This window comes from Anabrus simplex, chromosome 2 (assembly GCF_040414725.1).
Source record: "Anabrus simplex isolate iqAnaSimp1 chromosome 2, ASM4041472v1, whole genome shotgun sequence".
NCBI classification, from domain to species: domain Eukaryota; kingdom Metazoa; phylum Arthropoda; class Insecta; order Orthoptera; family Tettigoniidae; genus Anabrus; species Anabrus simplex.
In genome coordinates, this window is record NC_090266.1 from 998,667,582 (window position 1) to 998,688,036 (window position 20,455).

At 38.8% G+C, this 20,455-nt stretch overlaps 1 protein-coding gene across 4 annotated transcripts in view; it reads left to right on the plus strand.

Annotated features, from left to right (window-relative positions):
• sud1 (Prolyl 3-hydroxylase sud1) overlaps window positions 1-20,455 on the plus strand; it is a 377,821-nt gene that overhangs the window by 165,825 nt on the left and 191,541 nt on the right. For all 4 annotated transcript variants that reach the window (XM_067141856.2, XM_067141858.2, XM_067141855.2 and 1 more), the window contains exon 5: window positions 2,324-2,464. In XM_067141856.2, coding sequence (XP_066997957.2) covers window positions 2,324-2,464 — 141 coding nt within the window. The remainder of the gene's footprint in view (window positions 1-2,323; window positions 2,465-20,455) is intronic.

The following is a 20,455-nucleotide window of genomic DNA, read 5'->3' on the forward strand; positions in this document are numbered from 1 at the left end:
TTCACAATTAGAGAATCTAATTTGTGTGTCGGAGCCTGAGTGAGATTGGGGATGTGTAGAGTACAGCATCGGGGCTCGACTGGAATGAACGAACGGGAAATTGGAGCAGTGACCTGAGGTGAAACCTCATACTACCAGAATTCAGTCCACCTGGTCGAGACACATTTTTAAGAGGAGTAGCCTCTGTGTTCGACGTATAGTGTATTCTGGAGCAGGACACTTGAGAGAATCCTGGAGAGTGACAAGCAGGGAGCTCCTTTTATAGTGCACTCGACGGTACAGGCACGCGCTCTGAAGGCTGCGCGTCGAGTCTCGAAATATACACGCTGGCGTGCATGCGGCTGGCAGGCGCTGAGCGGAGAGAGCGGAGGACATACAACACTAACCAACTCTAAAGCAGTTTCCACTTTCTCACAAAACTTGCATAATCTGCGTTCCATCAAATTCTGTGCCTATCAATTTAAGAGCCTTTGTTACAGATAAATAAAGACCTTCATGCACTACTCCAGCATACTCTTCAACATACTGGGAGCTGGACTATTTGATGTAGTAGACCCCTCTATAATGAACTGTTGACCACCGGACTCTGGAACGGGGTCTGACTCCACTATTTGCTGGTCTAACTGTACAATGCCACAGAGTGATGCCAAATCTCTCCTTCCTTTCCCCACGCCAGCAAGGTGTTCTCGATTTACAGTTTGTTGCTCTGTAACATAGCCCCAAATAATTATCAATCAGCTTAAATGAGCGGATTACCGCGTAATGTACTTTGGTGATCGCAAATAAGTAACGCGAGATATTGCTGGATACAAATACACTCTCTCACAATCTGACACCAGCGATCTTTGCTATTTTTCCACAAATTAATCATGCATATTACCCCATTCTGCACACCATGAATTTTAAGTCCACCTGTCGTGATCCTAAGGATTCGAACAGGCTAGGGACTGGGTTTGAAGTTTCCGGGAGCTAATACTAACCAATAACAAGACCAACTTTACAACATACACAATTCCCTTCACCTGTATTATCTTAAATAGTCACACACTGTACATTTACAAATATACAATTAAGAATCTTGAAATCTTTGTACAAGTACATTTATAGCTCTTGGTCAGATAGTCTCTCTCGAAGTCCTTGACTATCCAGTTCATTTACGCACTTTAATACAATAAGATCAAACCCTGCGAAACTTGGTAATTACTTAGCTTGTGTTCGAAGACTTCTTCCACCTGCGTCAGACTTCTTTCTTCTGACTCCTTTCTCTGCGCCCGAGACGCCATAATCACCTTGAGTTATGCGATGTTTAGTTAAAAGGGAGAGTGCAAACCAAGAACTCAAACCGGCACCTCCAAATCTCCATCGCTACTGATAGCTGATTTGCATCTTCCCGCCTCGCGCTTCCTTCGCAATACTTGACTGAATTTGCCTAGCCACATGTAACTATTCTGCGGCTTACTGCTATGGTTTACAGCCATATACCCTGCTCTTACGGCAGCTGCCTAGATTCTCTCTCTTTGTGACGCACACGTTGCCTGCACAGTAGTTAGACAGTTTCTCCCCGATCTGTTGAAGTACTTCTCCCTATATCCTCCATTCACGGCTTCTTGAAGCTTTTCCCATCTGCTCCTCCAAAAGTCTCGTGTTTTTAATTCTGATTGGCTCATGTGTTCCTCCCACTAACTGATGGGGGAGTGTCATAGAATCTACTCGAATAAGTGGCTTCTTACTACACCAACAATCTACCCAATATTACCTTCTACTGGCTTCTAGAAACACTTTTGAAACTTTCTACTACGCTTCTATTTGCACTGACGCCGTGTTGTCGGCTATTTGACAACATTACACATGCACTAACTTTGCGTTGCACAAGCTTGCCTCGAGTAAGACTATGTGAAATCTTATGCCTTGAACACTTTGAATTTTTTCACTTAATAAAATTGTCACTCAAACTTTGGAAACACTATAACTTCTTGCCACTGTTACATGATCATATAAACTCTAGATTGATACCCCTATGTCTAGTCTCGGAGGTCGTGGATTTGAGACTTGCTCGAGTCCGTTCACTCAGCACTGAGACATGAAAGGGGTGCGTCGCAACACGTGGTCGTGATAGTTGCCACAAGACCTATGTGTGTCGGTGCAACGTAAAGCAAATAGCAGGAATATGATTGTCAGGTAATATGGTATCTGCAGACTTTCTGAAGGCTCTGTCTTTGGATGAAAACTCTTGTCCATAACACATCTATTTGTTTTGTTATCCTTCATGTGATTTTGGTGTTTAATATTTTGTAATGATGGCTTTTTTTTTCTGTCACTTCAGGTGGCTGAAGTGTTAAGCAGACAACGGGATAGGATCTCAGTGAATGGATGGTTCCACTCTGGAAACATTCCTCCTCCATCTCCAGTTTCCTGTAATTTACTTGATTCTATGGCAATGTCATATCATCTACCACAAGACTTGGTAAGGACTTATACGCTAAGGTTTCAAGGATGCTGGGACATATCTTTGTAGAATTGTTTTAGTCCAGTCAAATGTTCATGCAATAACTACAACTATTAAAGTATGAAGGCTTTCATGGCCGGTGTCAATATAATAAAAATCTTCCGGGCTACTATGCCGTGGTCCACTCCTCTCGCTTCTTCCAGACGTTTCGACTGGAGAGCGTATCTACACGACGCCACAGAAGATGACTACCGCAGCAGTAGTCGAAACGTCTGGAAGAAGTGACAGGAGTGGACCATGGCATAATAGCCCGGAAGATTTTTATTATATAACTACAACTATTTTTTTGCTAAAGCAGCTCATTATATTCACATCTGTTAGATATTAACTGCTTGCAGCTATGTTGTGGTAATGCCACTAGATGTGGAAAACCTTTCATATTCTTTTCTGTTTGCTGATCATACTGGGTTAACCCTAGAACTGGCAGCGTTAAATCTTTTGGTTGCAAGTCATATTCAGCAGCTTTTACTTGTCTAAATAAAATACAAAATGTCCACGATGTATGAAATAAATCTACGAAGTTTTATATATCTACATAAAGCTAATGCTGGAGGATTGTCATGTTGACACGAAATTGCATAAATGTTTTGACTAGAAAAATGTACAGTCTGTTCAGAAAGTGTAATTCCTAAATTCAAAATAATAATAATAAAACTTTTGATCATATGTACACAAAACTGAAACATGTCACAAACAAACTGAGATACACTGGATTGTCAATAATGTACTTGTAATGCACTAGTAAAAGTTTCATCACTCTAAGAGGCATATTCTTAAGAATATTAGGGAAAATGTATGGGCATGCCTTGCTCAGGAAGCATGACTTAGACCATGTTGTTACAATAGGTTACCAATGCGGATAAATTGGTAATACACATTCCAAATCTGACTCGGAATCTGTTGGTTCATTCTCATTATCCTCAAACTCAGATCCTCAATTTCTTCTTCTAACAAATTTTACCATAACTCATCACTAATTTTCCATAATGAAGATCCCATATTTAGACACACACTGTACTAAAAATATATATAATCAATCAAATAATATATATACAGAAGTAAATAACCCGCACCGAACGGAAATCTATGAAATAAAATGAAATAGAATAGCAAATCAGAGCCCGTGAAGGTTTGTTTACAGACATTACAGCAATGGCGCTCAAACAGACGATCGGAAAACTGCACTCATTTATTTCCATGAAATTGCACTCAAAGAGATTGTAAAAATGAATGAAACTGCTCACGGCTGCTGTGGATGTTGAGAGTGAAAAAAGGTAGACTGTCATAACATGTTGAAGAATTGAGGATATTACGTAATGAAATATAAAAGCAAAGCAAAGTCATCTCCGTTACAGGCCATGAAGGCCCGAGGAGTGGTGGAAGATAAAGGCTTCCACTATTCGTAACCTCGGCACTTGATGGGGTAGAGTGGTTAGTTCTATGCCCGGCCACCTTTGCCCCCGGAATTAACCTGGTACTCATTTTTGGTGTAGGCTGAGTGAACCTCAGGGCATATGCACCTCCGGAAGTGGAAATCTCATTTCTTTTACAACTACCTGGCGGGGATTCGAAGCCACGTCCTTCCAGGTGAACCGAGTACGCCTTTACGTAATGAAATATTGAATGTGTCAAATATTCGACAGTGCCACTGCAGCAGGTAACAAACTGTTGAATATTCAACAGTTGCCAGTTCTAGTGTGAAGAGAAGATATGTTTGAGTAATGTGCTTTCCCAGCCTCAATATATTTGGATAAAAATTCAAGGAAAATATTTCCACAATTGTTAATCTCCTTCAATAATTGACTGTTTGATATAATGTTTGTTTTTTTAATTGCAATGTATTTACATGTTCTTCTGTTGTTTCCCTGAATCAAGTCTGACTTTCTATATATAAGATCTTGAAAGTGGGCTTTCTTCAAGCTGGAGGATTGATCTTATAGAAGGGATAGAGGAGCTAACAGTTTGGCATCAGTGAGATTCATAATTTCTGTGTTGTTGCCCTCAAACCAGTCTTGACTCTTCTTTTCTTCGAAACCAATAGATTCCTTACCTGACTCGAGGAGAGGAGTAAGGATGAAGACGAGGAGTAAGGGATTGGAATAATTTATCAAGGAATATGTTCGATCACTTTCCAAGTTCTTTGAAAACATTTAATAATAATAATAATAATAATAATAATAATAATAATAATGTTCATTGCTTTACGTCCCACTAACTACTTTTACGGTTTTCAGAGATGCCGGGGTGCTGGAATTTAGTCTCGCAGGAGTTCTTTTACCTGCCAGTAAATCTACTGACATGAGGCTGATGTATTTGAGCACCTTCAAATACCACTGGACTGAGCCAGGATCGAACCTGCCAAGTTTGGGTCAGAAGGCCAGCGCCTCAACCGTCTGAGCCACTCAGCCTGGCAGGAAAACATTTAAGAAAAGGCTACATAAACAATTGATAGGGAATCTGCCACCTGGGCAACAGCCCTAATTGCAGTTGGGTTGATTGATTGATTGATTGATTGATTGATTGATTGATTGATTGATTGATTGATTGATTGATTGATTGATTGATTGATTGATTGATTGATTGATTGATTGATTGAACAGTTTGAATTGTGAAGATCAACTGGTGGCACTTCAAAAGTTATCCAATCTGACCTCAGGATTTCTATGCAGGGATTAAAGAACTATAGGGACTTTGAAAATCAGCTGACAGTGCTGCCACCTTTACTGATAGCAAGGACATCTTGGAGTGCTGGAAACAACACTTCTACACTCTTTAAAATTACACCTCTACCAATCTGAGGACTTCTCCAAGATGTGCCATAACAGCCCCAGCAGCCATGGATGGCAATGCCACCATCATACCAGAAATTCTGTGAAGCTCTTAATAAATTGAAACCCAGAAAGGCACCTGGACCTGACAACATTCCATTGGAGCTGATTCAAGGGGGAGGCTTTTCCATAAAGTCAAGATTCTTTATACTAATCTTTTTAATCTGGGGAACTCACCTGAAGAATACTACTGTCATCACTGTATTGAAGAAAGTTGGTCGCAGTATATGTGGCAACTATCGCAGTCTATCCCTGCTCTTCTAGCTGGCAAATTTCTTGCAAGGATTCTGTTTAGCCATCTCCAGGTTGTCTCTGAGTAGATTCTCCCCGAGTCTCAATGTGGTGGTTTTCATGCCTCAAGAGGTACAATTGACATGATTTTCTGTGCAAGGAAACTCCAAGAAAAGTGCACAGACCAACAGCAGCCCCTCTGCTTAGTGTTTTATGATCTGGAAAAGGGCTTGGACTCTGTCCTGACACCTGCTATGTGGGCATTGTTGAGACTATTTGGTTGCCCTAAACATTTTTTCTTTCTGTGGTTTCCCATTTTCACACCAGGCAAATGCTGGGGCTGTACCTTAATTAAGGCCACGGCCGCTTCCTTCCCACTCCTAGCCCTTTCGTGTCCCATCGTCGCCGTAAGACCTATTTGTGTCGGTGCGACGTAAAGCAACTAGCAAAAAAAAAAACCACTTTGTCGGCCTAGTTTGAGCACTTCATGATGGTACATCTGGCCAGATTCTCTGCCAGAAAAATGCCTCTGATGCTTTTCCTATCACACATGGACCAACACAAGTGTGTATACTTTTCCCACTGCCCTTTGCTTTGTACATGGCTGCTGTGCTTTGTGATTCATCACATACTAACACCTCTGACATCGATTTAAGGTATTGTCTTGATGGAAATCTTTTCAAGTTCACGACACTTCGTTCATGTCACTTAACTTATGTGACTAGAATAACTGAACTGCAGTATGCTGATGATACTGCATCACCTGTTCTTACTCCTGAGGAACTGCAGCAGTTAATCTATAGTTTCAAGAGCACATATGGTAGTTTTTGCCTTACCATCAGTGCACATAAAGTCAAGATCCTTGTCCAACCTGCACCAGGGCCTAGTTTTGCCGAGTTCAATGTGTGTGTCTCAGACGTCATTCTGGAACAGGTAGATCACTTCTCATACCTTGGGAACATCTTGTCTAAATGATGCACCTCAGAAGAGGATGTGGAAAACACACTCCGTGCTGCTCATTTGGCACTTGGTCGGCTATCTAAGCGGGTCTTTAAGAAAATGACCTAACAGTTCATACCAAACTCTTGGTGGATAAAGCAGTCATTACATCATTACTCCATGGATGCAAACCTGGACCCTGTACCGCCATGACATTAAGAAATTTGAATGTTTTCATCTGCAGAAGGTTTTTTTATGAGTTGCTTTACGTTGCACCAACACAGGTAGGTCTTATTACGACAATGGAATAAGGAGGGCTAGGAACGGGAAGGAAGCGGCCATAGCCTTAAGTTACAGCCCCAGCATGTGACTGGTGTGAAAAAGGGAAACCACAGAAAGCCATCTTCTGGGCTACTGACAGTGGGGCTCGAACCCACTGTCTCCCTAATGCAAGCTCACGCCTCTGCACCCCTAACCGCATGGCCAACTCGCTCGGTACAGAAACTTTGTTCAGTCTTCAATATCAAATTGGAGAACCATGTCTCCAATATTGCAGTTTGTGAGAAAGCGTGCATGAACTGTGTAGAAGCCTCTGTCATGGGCCATCGGCTTTGGTGGCCTGGACATGTGTGCTCTATGAGCGACACCAGACTTCCTTGCCAATTCCTTTATATTAAACTTCCCTCTAGCATAAGACCCCATGTTGCCCCTTTGAAGCAATATAAAGACAAGCTTGAACAAACCATGAAGGTCACCAGCATTAACCCTCAAACCTTGGACACACCTGCCAAGTATCACTAGCTTTGGCTCCAAACCACATCTACTGCTGTTGAACTATTTCAGCAAGAGCATTGCAGGCATGAAGAGGTTAAATGACAGTTACACATACTCCATCCTAATCCACAGTTTTGACCATTTTGGTCCATATTGACTGTTACCTAAATTTAGGTATTGGACAGGGCAGATCCAGTAAAAGAAAACGAAACACTAATCACTCAGTCCTATGCAGTCTTGTCCTCCCCCATCCAACGAGTGCAGTCTGTGTGGACGCATGTTTCACAATAGAATTGAAGTTGTTCAGATTGTGTAATTACTGAGTAATCCACATTACACTCGACCTCTATACCTTATTATTGGCTGAGTTTTTTCTATATGGCACTACTGCAGCAGGAAACTAAATGATGTCTGCTTTGAACATTCAAGTGAATGGCTGTTCAGTATGATTTACTATCATTATGGTGTGCTTATTTCTGTCTTTAAGCTTTAATGAGTTTTGTACTGACAAGCATGAGTCATTTTAGAATTAATTAAGGGTCATTTTAGAATGAATTCCTTCAGGAATTTTCATGTATACAATTATTGTATTCGTGTTATGAGTCAGCATGTGAAGTTAGGGAACAGTTCATAGCCCAGTTCCCTGTCATCAGGATGCACACTGATAAATATAGGTTAAATCAGCAAATATATATTGGATATCAGAAAAGGAGTGCGCAGTGCTCACTGAAAGGACTTCGACGTACTGTTCATCATCAGTCAGTCAAACCATTCGCCACTGACCTGCAGTTAGGGCTGACACCCAGGTGGCATTTTCCCTATCAGTTTTTTTACCTAGTCTTTTCTTAAATGATTTTGAAGGTGTTGGAAATCTATTGAACTTCTTCCTTATTAAATTATTCTAATCCTTAATTCCTCTTCCTATAAACAAATGTTTGCCTCAATTTGTCCTGTTGAATTCAATCTCTATCTTCAGACTTTATCCTTCATACATTTAAAAACTCCATTCAAGCTTATTTTTCTCATAATTTCATGCCATTCCATCTCTCCACTGGCACCACGGAACATACTACACGGTCAAATAGCCTTTGTCCTTCTTCCCATATCATGCCAGCATGGAAGTTTGCAACATTTTTATAACACTACGACGCATTTGTTATAAATCACCCAGAACAGTTTTTTGTGCCAGGGAGAGAGAGTATAAGTCAAAAGTACTTGCATTTGAGGACATAAGTTTGAAGTTTTAAAGACATAGACAGTATTAATTGTAGAGGGTTTGAAATGAATAAGCCTTAATCAGCATATATCAGATATTTGTATTTTCATTGTTTAATAATCATTTTCTTCTTTTAACTGTTGAAAATTACATTAGTAACCCGATATAACATGACTTACACTCTTACTTACCGAGCTCGATAGCTGAAGTCGCTTAAGTGCGGCCAGTATCCAGTATTCGGGAGATAGTAGGTTCGAACCCCACTGTCGGCAGCGCTGAAAATGGTTTCCCGTGGTTTCCCATTTTCACACCAGGCAAATGCTGGGGCTGTACCTTAATTAAGGCCATGGCCGCTTCCTTCCCACTCCTAGCCTTTCCCTGTCCTATCGTCGCCACAAGACCTATCTGTGTCGGTGCGACGTAAAGCAACTACAAAAAAAAAAAAAAATTCCACTCTTACTTCCTGCATGAAAGAAATAGTGCTGCTTTCCTTTTTATCCTTTCAATTTCTCAAATCAAGTAATCCTTGTGAGAGTCTAGTACTCTGCAACCATACTCTGATTGGGGTCTTACCAGTGACTTATATGCCCTCTCCTTTACATCCCTACTGTAACCCCTCAATACCTTCATAACCAAGGTTATTTACAACTTTGTTAATGTACTTAAGCCAATGAAGATCTTTCCTTATATTAACACCTAGGTATATACAGTGTTCCCTGTGAGGTACTTTCACCCCGTCAGCATAGTAATTAAAATCAAGAGGACTTTTCCTCGTAGTGAAATGTACAGCCTGACTTTTCATGCAGTTTACCATACCATTGATTCCTGTCCATCTCACAACATTGTCTAAGTCTTCTTCCAGTTGCTCACAATCATGTATCATATGTATTACTCTATGCATTATATCATTGCAAAAAGTCGTATCTCTGATTCCAGTTCTTTACTTATATCTCTTATATACAGTGGAATACTGTTAGTACATTCCTTGGTAACACATTTTCTCATACATGTCGAATTATAAAAGCCCCAGCCCCAATTCCACTAAATGTACATAAAATATTGCTTTAGTACCTTTACCTGCTCCCGCTTACGTGTTCAAATTCTGACATCCCTCATTCAATATTTTGGCCAATCATTACGCATTTAGTTGGACCTGCAACCAATAATATGCATGGATTTTAGTGATGCAATGTGTGTGTGTGTGTGTGTTAGATACAGAATCTTACAGAAGGCGAGCGTAGTGTATTTTATTTCATGACTTCACTCATCTTCAATTTCCTCCTCTAGCATTCGGAAACTTGATTCCAGAGAATGGCCGCTCTCTAGTTACCTTCACATTGCTTGCTATTGTACAGTATTTGAGGATTTGGTGTTCATTTGCTGACAGATGCTGTTTAAAGCAAAGCCCCATTAAATTCTATTACCAAACGAGTGCCACATGGTTTTGCTCACATAGCTGTCAGTTTTCATTCAGAAGATAGAGGGTTCGAACCCCACTGTCGGCAGCCCTGAAAATCATTTTCTGCGGTTTCCCATTTTCACACCAGGCAACTGCTGGGGCTGTACATCAATTAAGGCCATGGTTGCTTCCTTCCCATTCCTAGACCTTTCCTATCCCATCGTCACCATAAGGCCTATACTGAAATTCAAGTCAAGAGCTTAGGAAAAGTATCCTTCTGCATGTGAGCACGTCCCCTGTTCCCCCTTCCCGTCTCCTCCCCGTTCTCCACCTCCGCCACAACCAGTTTGTCATTAACACCGTGCGTCCATCTGACAAGTACAGTACTTCATTCTGAAATAGTGAAGCATCAAACGAAATCACTTCCTTTCACATAGCTGTACTTTGATTACGTACTATACCTATTTATTCCTTTATTGACCCTGTAAAACCTACAGATTACTGATGAATACCGAGGCAAGAGAAGCAAGGTTTATTTGTCTTTCAAAATGAAATTTGTGTGAGGCACATGGAGACTTACAACATAAGTGTACGATTCCGCTCTCGTGCAACAACTGTCAGTGGCAGTTTCTCACAGTTAAAAAAGCTGAAAACCCCACCCGTGAGTGGGATTGCAATATACAATGCTTCCAGGAATGTTATAAATATTGTAGTCTCGTCATTCGGAAGGTAAAAACAAACTCATGATCCTCTGATGACAACATTTCTGCAGGTAGAGGGCGGTTACGAATATAAAGTAAAGTACACATTATTATTATTATTATTATTATTATTATTATTATTATTATTATTATTATTATTATTATCATCGAATAAGCCGAGGATCCTATTCCCATACCGTGTTAAGGCCCTTCCTGTTTTATCTACGGCGAGTGCTGAGCTGACACATCGATCTTTCGCTGGAGACTTGGATTTTCCGTGGAGTTTAAATTCCAAGCAAGCAGCGTAAACACTGTACACAGAAATGCCGATCAGCTCCGCGGTCTTTTTCACGTCTTCCACAGTCCACAGTGGATTCTAACCTCGTAGGCTACTGTAAACGTTTAAAACAATTTGGTTTAGATTTTCTACTTTATTTTTCTCCACTTTTGTTAGCTTTAAAGTATTTCACAGGGGACTCAAGCATCACAGCATCACACACGTCTTGCTCACAGCTGGCAGCCATTATGAATACTTAACACACTGTTGCAGCCAGTATTGCCAACAGTTTTCTTGGATCCATCTTCAACGTTGCACATATAATGCGAACTTATCAGCAGTGGAATGAACTCGAACATACTCACTAAGTACACAGTGCAATAGGATATCAACATCATATTAAATAATTATTATTTTGCTACATACACCACTGAGAACAATAAATATTCATAGCCATCTATGTATGAAATATAAGAGTTGGTAACGAACCCGAATAACATACAACCTGTGATATATTTTCCATATTCATACAGGGCAAAAATTTTAATTCATCAAGTCAGTTCACCAGAATATCTGACCAAACTAAAGAAAGCTCCTAACTTTAGGAACAAGTAACAAACCTAGGGAACTATTTGGCGCTGCAGAAGCCTTTTCACCGACCAGAAGTCTGACTAACATCAAAGGGACCGCTAAGGTCTTGAGTTGAAACTCAGTATATCTCTGTCGATGTGACATACAGCAAAGTGTAAAAGAAAATAAAGAAGTAATTTTGCAAACACGTGCAATGTACAGGTAATACGAAAGAATTATTTCTGAATGCTTACATGCAGTACAACAAAAATGATATGGAAGCCTCCACCTTATCAATACAGTGTTTATTTACTATTGATTACATTAAATCCAGTACCGGTTTCGACCCCTATGGGGTCATCCTCAGCTGTCATATATCAAACTAGTTTCAAAAACATCACATTACAACGCGTTGCAATTGCATGAAAACTGACCCAATTTGACAAATGATTAAAACCAAGTTAAATGTTCAAATAGTAAGAATAATAAAATGGGTCCTTTCCTCTTTAACTTTAACAGTTACATATCGTGAGAGGCATGTCACCTCATTATTTCGTTGATCTAATGAACATCAATTAAAATTTTTGCATTACTTATGTATACTGATATTTGTGAAGTTGTTACTATTTACATTTGTGATATTGAGATATTACAGTGTTTTTAAAAAAAAATTATATGTACATAAAAAGTTGACCCGATATAACTGGCCGTTTAAAGAATGAATGAATGAATGAAGAATTAAAAATACCCACTTTCTTTTAAACGAACAGGAAACCACGAAACTTATTACAATGAACCCAGGACTACCTACTGCTAAAGCATACCCAAAGATCCATAAAGACAACATCCCTATGAGGCCTATAATAAACTATAAACCAAGTCCCACCTACAAATTATTACATTTTATTCAAACATTTCTCAAAAAACATTACGTATTCTTAGCCAAAAAAACAATAAGAAACTCATGAATTTTGTAACGTCACTAAAAATATAAAAATAGAACAGCACCATAGATTAGCATCATATGACATAATAAATATGTACCCCAACATACCTACACAAATAACCATAGAAATCATAGAATCCAATCTCAAAAATCACAGCAAACTCAGTATTTTAGAAATAGAGGAATTCATAAAATTACTACACTTTGCCATCAATAATAATTATTTCAAATTTTTTGACACTATATATCACCAAAAAGGATTACCCATGGGTTCTCCAACATCAGGTATACTGGCTGAAATATATATAGATTACTTAGAACATCAAGAAATCCAAAAACTAGATAATATCCCCTTCTGGTGCAGATTTGTGGACGACGTATTTGTTATAATAGACAATAGGCACACCAACGAAACAAGAATCTTAGAACAACTAAATGGAATAGATCCCCATATAAAATTCACTATGGAAAGTGAAAACAATAACACCATAAATTATCTAGATATATCCATAACTAGGCATAACGACCATTTAACATACAAAATATACGGAAAACCCACTCACACATCCAACACAATAAAAATAGACTGTACCCATCCAAATACACACAAGAAAGCTGCATATTACAGTATGATATATAGAGCATACAACATACCACTAACAAAAAAAGATCTAAACAATGAATTGAATTTAATCCATGAAATAGCCAGACAGAACGGATATAAAAAAGAAATGATCAACAAGATCATAAACAAAATAAAAACAAACCCAAAACCAAATTAACCAGAACCGAAAAAAGCAAAAAAAGATTACGTACTATTCCCCTATAACAATAGTCGCATACATCCTATAACAAATATTTTTAAAAAACGAGGCCTAAAGATAGTCTATAAAACCACACGTCGCAATGTCAACATCTTACACAATGCTAAATATGTTAACAATAAAAATCAATACAGCCACTCAGGTGTCTATTGCTTGAAATGTAACGACTAGGAAGCCAGCTACATAGGGCATACTGGAAGGAACTTCCAGATACGATACAACGAGCACATTAATGCAGTTAAGCATAGACATTTTTCAGCCATGGGACAACATATCGAAGACCAAAAACATAAATTTACAAATATTAACGATGACATGCAAATCTTGAATACAAAACCCAAGAGCCCCTTGCTCAGTATCTTAGAAGAATTTTACATAAACTTAGATCAATACGTCAACCCAAATTTCAAGCTAAACGAAATTACGGGAAAAACCAACATTCTTTTCAATACAGTTATCCCCCTCCTAAAAAGTCATTATTTGAAAAGAGTCAAGAAACGACATCCCATACATACAAAAGAACCGCCTAAAGATCCCTCCCACTCTAGTTCCGCTCTCTCCACAGTCGTCCCTCCCATCCCTCCAAACCTCCCCTCTACAGCCGCGAGCAACAGTCCAAAACTAACATGCTACAGATCTCGACGTGCAGCCGTGCAACGCACACATACTTCACTCCTTACAGTTCATCAGACGCTGTTCTTTACACAATTTATTTCTATTTACAGACAATACGGCCTACAACATAAAAGAAGCCCTCACGCTATCACCCAAGACATCAAAATGTATATTGTTTGACACTTGACATAGTATAATGCCATACTAAGATGCACGCTGTAACTAAATAAACATCAGCTCATTATACGCAATTTTAACTCGGTATTTAGTACATACTGAGAATATAGTACACAGACAATGCATCCGACCGATTAAAAATTAAGACGTAATTCTTCATAACGTTTTGAATCTTCAAGATATTTATATCACCTGCAATATTATACAGTCATCTGAAGAAGAAAACACTGGAATGAATTAAAAACAGTTCTAAGTTTCAACATTAAATAGTAGCACTCCACAATATCTGTGTACTTACCATACCAACAGGAATATTGTAGTTACAACAAACATGTAACAAGTTAGAGTAGAAAGAGGACCCATTTTATTTTGTTTTTACTACTTCATTCATTCTTTAAACGGCCTGTTATATCGGGTCAACTTTTTATGTACATATTAATTTTTTTTTTAAACATTGTAATATCTCAATATCACAAATATAAATAGTAACAACTTCACAAATATCAGTATACATAAGTAATGCAAAAATTTTAATTGATGTTCATTAGATCAACAAAATAATGAGGTGACATGCCTCTCACAACATGTAACTGTTAAAGTTAAAGAGGAAAGGACCCATTTTATTATTCTTACTATTTGAACATTTAACTTGTTTTTAATCATTTGTCAAATTGGGTCAGTTTTCATGCATATGCAACGCTTTGTAATGTGATGTTTTTGAAACTAGTTTGATATATGACAGCTGAGGATGGCCCCATAGGGGTCGAAACCGGTACTGGATTTACTGTAATCAATAGTAAATAAACACTGTGTTGATAAGGTGGAGGCTTCCGTATCATTTTTATGTTGTAGTAGCAATCAATACGGAAATGAAGCTCATAGATTATAATTACATGCAGTATGTCAAGCCAACTGGCCTGTAATTATCCGCTTTTTGTTTATCACCCTTTCCTTTGTACACTTGGTTTGCTTTAGCAACTCTCCATTCACTTGGTATAACTACTTCATGCAAACAGTAATCAAAAAAGTTCGTCAGATATGATACTACATCCCAACCCATTGCCTTGAGTATATCCCCAGGAATCTTATCAATTCCAACTGCTTTTCTAGCTTTGAACTTTTGTACCTTTTTGTGAATATGTTTATTATCATAGATAAAATACATTTGCTGTGGTCTCATAAGTAATGGTATCCAAATCTTCACAATTTTCAAGCAGGAAACTCAATTTTGAAATGTTGGCAGCACTGTCTGCCACAACAGAAAGAACTTTGCGCTTTTAAGTCCTCACATTTTTTAATGCTGTTCACAGCCACTTCTGCCAGAAAATTGGCAGCGTGAGCATGATCATGTGTGTCAGTTGTGTCCACTAAATAAACATCGCCTGTTTTGGTGATAACTGTAAGGCATTTTATAAGTTAACAAGCAACAAAGACCATTGAATGGAGAAATAAAATGGGCTCCAGGAAAAATTGTTCTTGGCAATTTCATTAACTGAAAACAATAAATGATGTTCAAATGGTAGTAAGTGTTCTTAAGGCTGAGCGATCATTTCCAGTGTCAATCGCAAGGCAAGAGATGGCAGCACAATTTTCACTCACCAGCTGCTGCATGTGTCTTAGTGACTTTTACCACCCCTCCCTTACCCCCTACTGCTCCTCCTCTTTCCTCAATGTCTGTCTCTCTATCTCTGTTTGCGTTGTCTTTCTTTTGAGCTTCTGAGTCGCACACTAGACCTGCTTTCCGAGCCGTATGCCCAATTTGTGGACTAGGCACACTCGCCATCCAACCCAATAAATAAGAGGTCGGCGTGTATTGATATATTATGATTTTGAAGATTACAACTCTATTAAAATTCTATTGACCATAAACGTTCCAGCCTCGGGAGGTCAGCTGAGTAAAGATGGTTCGATTCCCTCCTCAGCCATCCTCAAAATGGTTTTCCGTGTTTTCCCGCTTTTCCTCCAGGCAAATGCCGGGATGGTACTTCAGGCCACGCCGCTTCCTTCCCCACTCCTTGCCCATCCCTTCCAATCTTCCCATCCCCAACAAGGCCCATATTCAGCATGGCGGGTGAGGCCGCCTGGGCGAGGTACTATTCCTCTGCCCAATTGTATCTGCCCCGATCCAAAGTCTCACGCTCCAGGACACTGCCCTTGAGAGGTGGGATCCCTATCTGAGTCCGAGGGAGAAACCAACTCTGGTGGATAAATGGATTAATAAAGAAAGGAAAATAATGTTTTAACATTCTGTAACGAAACACACACATGTTATTATAAGCAAATATTTTCCTGAAAAATTATTTTATTACTAAGCAATTCCATATGTGACCGACATTTGCAGTACACTTCAGCAAGAAAATATCTGTGTAAATGTTGTGGTAGATTAAATTGAAAATTCTAATAACACAATATGATAAAGCAACACTGGGCAATGATAATTATATAAATAAAACATGGCTTAAAAGTAAAAATCATACTAAATACTTTGTTGCAAAGTTTCTGTGACTGACTGGCATAAATGTCAGCTCTCTGTTCGCATGAACATGTTTCTCTGCTATTTCTGTGAAAGTTTATTTTGAATACTGTTTTCGAAAATGTTGTTTGGAGAGAGAGTTTTAACTTGCTTTTTTTTATAAAAAGAACGTATCTGAAACTCAATTTGAAGGATATTATACATTAAAATGTGGTGTGTGACTGACTAACCTCGTTATGTGGCTGACTGACACCTCTGAAATTATACATTTCATACTGAGTTAGTTTACTGATTATACTGTGTAATTCTGTATTCACATCGTATAAGAGTAAAATAATTTTACAGGCATAGGTTTATTGCATAAAGCATGATCAAAACACTGTCTACAACATAGATGCAGTTTTATCACTTCAAATAATAAAAACGAAAATATCATAAAATAATATGTTTAAGATCAACACATAATGTAGCTGACTAGTAGTAAGCTGACACTAACAACCAGGTAAGCATAGTGCTGTGTTTTATTTGTAGTTTGTTATTTACATCATAACCTTCTTCGCTACCTATGCATGTTGATGGAACACATAACGCAACATCCGGGCACATATTACTCATGCTGGTGCGAGGAACGCTGCCTCGCGCAATCTTTCAACGTATCACTTTATTGTCCGACAGTTTTTGTTTTAATTGTGAAACTTGTGACTCCTCACTCATTGTTCACACAAAAGATGTGCATATTCTATAACATATTTGCCCAATACTCCTACATAATGAAATTTGTGTGTGGCTGGAATAGCTGAAATATGTTGAAATCATTCAATATATCTCTTAACCTCTTCTATTTCAAACTGTGGTACCTCCTGAACAGTAATTTTGCTTGGTGTTATTGCTCAAAACAAAATCTTCTGCACTCTGTACCTTCTTTCCAGATTTCACAGGAACCCCCGCCAGTCAGTTCACTTGGTCTCCAATTGCATCTACTGCCCTTATTTCCATGGAATGATTTGAAAATGTTCCATTAAATTTTAAATCAAAATATGGCAGAAAGTAATGTTGAATTGCTCAGGGTATATTTTTGCTTAAAATGGCTTGCTGTTCCATCAGAAAACAATTTTACTACTTCAAGGTTCAGGACAATCTCCAACACTTAATGTTCTTAGGAAAACATTGACTGCATATTTGTCATGTGCCGTATAACCTGACACGAGAGCAAATGACTTCTGAACTTCATTGTTACCCTCTCTTCTAAGCAACTGACCGGACTGCAATGAGGTGTGCGTAGTATTGTGCGCGCAATGTCAGTCAGTCACGGTGTCGTAGCGGGAAACTGATTCACTTTAGAAGAAAATGTTCAAATATGATTTTCTTCATGTCATTGAGCTGGCGTAGGATCCCGAAGGAAATTTTATTCCATCGATTATTGTGTTTTGTACACGACTTTTCGTGTGTTTTTCTCACTGACTGCCCACAATCTGCCCTAAGCAAATAAAGAAAGTCCTTTAACTACTTAGAGAATTAGGGATATTATAGTTTGTAACAATGTACATGCATGAAAGATCACATTTTGACACACAAAAAGGTGAGCTTGAAAAAAACCAAATTACTTGTAAATATCACGGTATGGAAAATGCACGTTATTTGATGTGTTTCTCAGTGTGCTAAATGTCACAGGATTTGAAGTAAGATACAGACTTTTGCAACATGTTGTTCTGATGATTCCTTCTGTAATAAGAGATTTTAAACTATATACAATCATAATTCTTCAAGAAAAATAAAGTAATATGAATTTGGCAATTTACGCCTTGGTATGACATCTTCGTGGAATCATTCTACTTCATTTCATTTCATATTGTGCTATATATAAAAACTTTCAGTATTAACCATCTCAGAATAATCACATCCATTTTTTAAGAGTTTTACCGAATTACACTTCTTCACCGTATTATACTGCCCTTGCAGGGGTTGACATTTTCCTCGGTCCCACACATCATTTTCTAAACAACTTAAGTACAAATATCACCCAACCGTAATAGCTAAACATAAGCAGGATTTTATTTTATTTTTCAATTTTATTTTTTAAATGGTGTCTGATCTCTTCCTGTGAGCTTGCTTCCGGGAGATAGTGGGTTCGCTGCCCTGAAGCTGGTTTTCCATGGTTTCCCATTTTTACATCAGGCTGTACCTTAATTAAGACCAAGGCCTCTTCCTTCCCACTCCTACGCCTTTCCTAGCCCATCGTCACCATAAGACCTATCTGTGTCTGTGCGACGTGAAGCCAATTGTTTAAAAAAAAAACTCTCTTCTTCTTTCCTTTGTTGGTATCTGCTGCCCGCTTTTGTCGTCATGCCTCTAGCACAAAGATGGGATCTCGGATTTTCATGCCTCGAACAGTTAGACTGTCTACAATTTTTGGCGAAATGACATAACAAATCATCCTTTTGCATTATCTGTACGAAGAGTTCTCCTTTCATCGTATACACTACAAAATAGTGCCATTTTCTTCTGCTGATATTCAATTGACTTTGAACCTGGAAGAAGTAGTTGTGGCTTCGTTTCAATTGCAGTTTTCCTTCTGAAAGTTCCAGGCACAAATCTTTGTTTGTTAGTCACCTCTTCTCTCAAATCGGATTCAGTGACAGAGGCAAGGCATTTCAGTTCTATGACACCATCACAAGCAACCAAACCATCAGCACTGGCTCCTGGGAATGGATGTTCTTGGTCCACGAAGAACCCACACTTGGTGACATTGTTGCCACTTCTGTTCTCACACAGTTTTACAACAGGGTCTTCATTATCTGTTCCAAATGTGACAGCAGCTGAGGTGAGATTTCTTTTTTTTGATATAAAATTGTTTGACCAAGATTGTGGCAAGGGGTATAAGGTAAACGTTTAATGGCTGGAGTAAACATGTAAGCTGTCAACCAATTTACTCTTTGGTCATGCCACATGTGGTTAGTGTGCTGCCCAAGAGTAAAACATCAAAGGGACTACTGTTTGATACTTCATCGGCCATTTCCTTCAAAATGTTTGTACGTCTTGTTTCAACGACTTCATTTTCAACGTCAGGCAACTGTGCTAATGGCGCATAGTTTTCGTCACACTTTCCAGCTGGTAGTTTTTGAGAAAATGCTAATCTCCTTCTTGATCATCTTTTTTTTTCTGGCGAGAATATTCGCCTTGATGACACTAACTGGGCTTCCGTTCAGTTTTCTCCAGTGACTGAGATACTGTGACTCAGCCCTGCACCTACACATGTTCTCTGTAAAGATCCTCCGCTAGAGTAGTTTACGCGTTTCTCTCCTGCAAATTTAGCCACGATGCCCATGTACATTTTTTTTTTTTTTTTTAATGCAAACATTCAAAACTATAACTGCAAACTGCATTTTAAAAAGTAGGTAATCTACTAAAAATAATTACAAGACCTTTCAAATAGACATGTACCAAGCTCGATAGCTGCAGTCACTTAAGTGCGGCTGGTATCCAGTATTTGGGAGATAGTGAGTTCGAACCCCACTGTCGGCAGCCCTGGAGATGGTTTTCTGTGATTTCCCTTTTTCACACCAGGCAAATGCTGGGGTTCTACCTTAATTCAGGCCACGGCCGCTTCCTTCCACTCCTAGGCCTTTCCTATCCCACCGCCGCCTCAAGACCTATCTATGTCGGTGCAACGTAAAAAAACAACTTGAAAAACAAAATAAGACATGTTGCTCTATGCAGTTCTATTTTGTATAGCGTAATATAAATATCATACCCAGTCATGATATTCTTTCATAGTAGAAACTGGAGCTAGATGAAGATAAGAGTGCTAATCACATCCCATCCTGTAACAAAGCTTATAGACCTGAGGTGGCGTTTGTGCCTCATTGGTCAGTGGTCGTGAGTTTAAATAACTGCTTTTAAGTTAATCACCTTATGGTGCCTATAAATTATAAAAATAGTTTATTTACTTACTTGCATTGTGTCTTGATGGGGCAGTGCT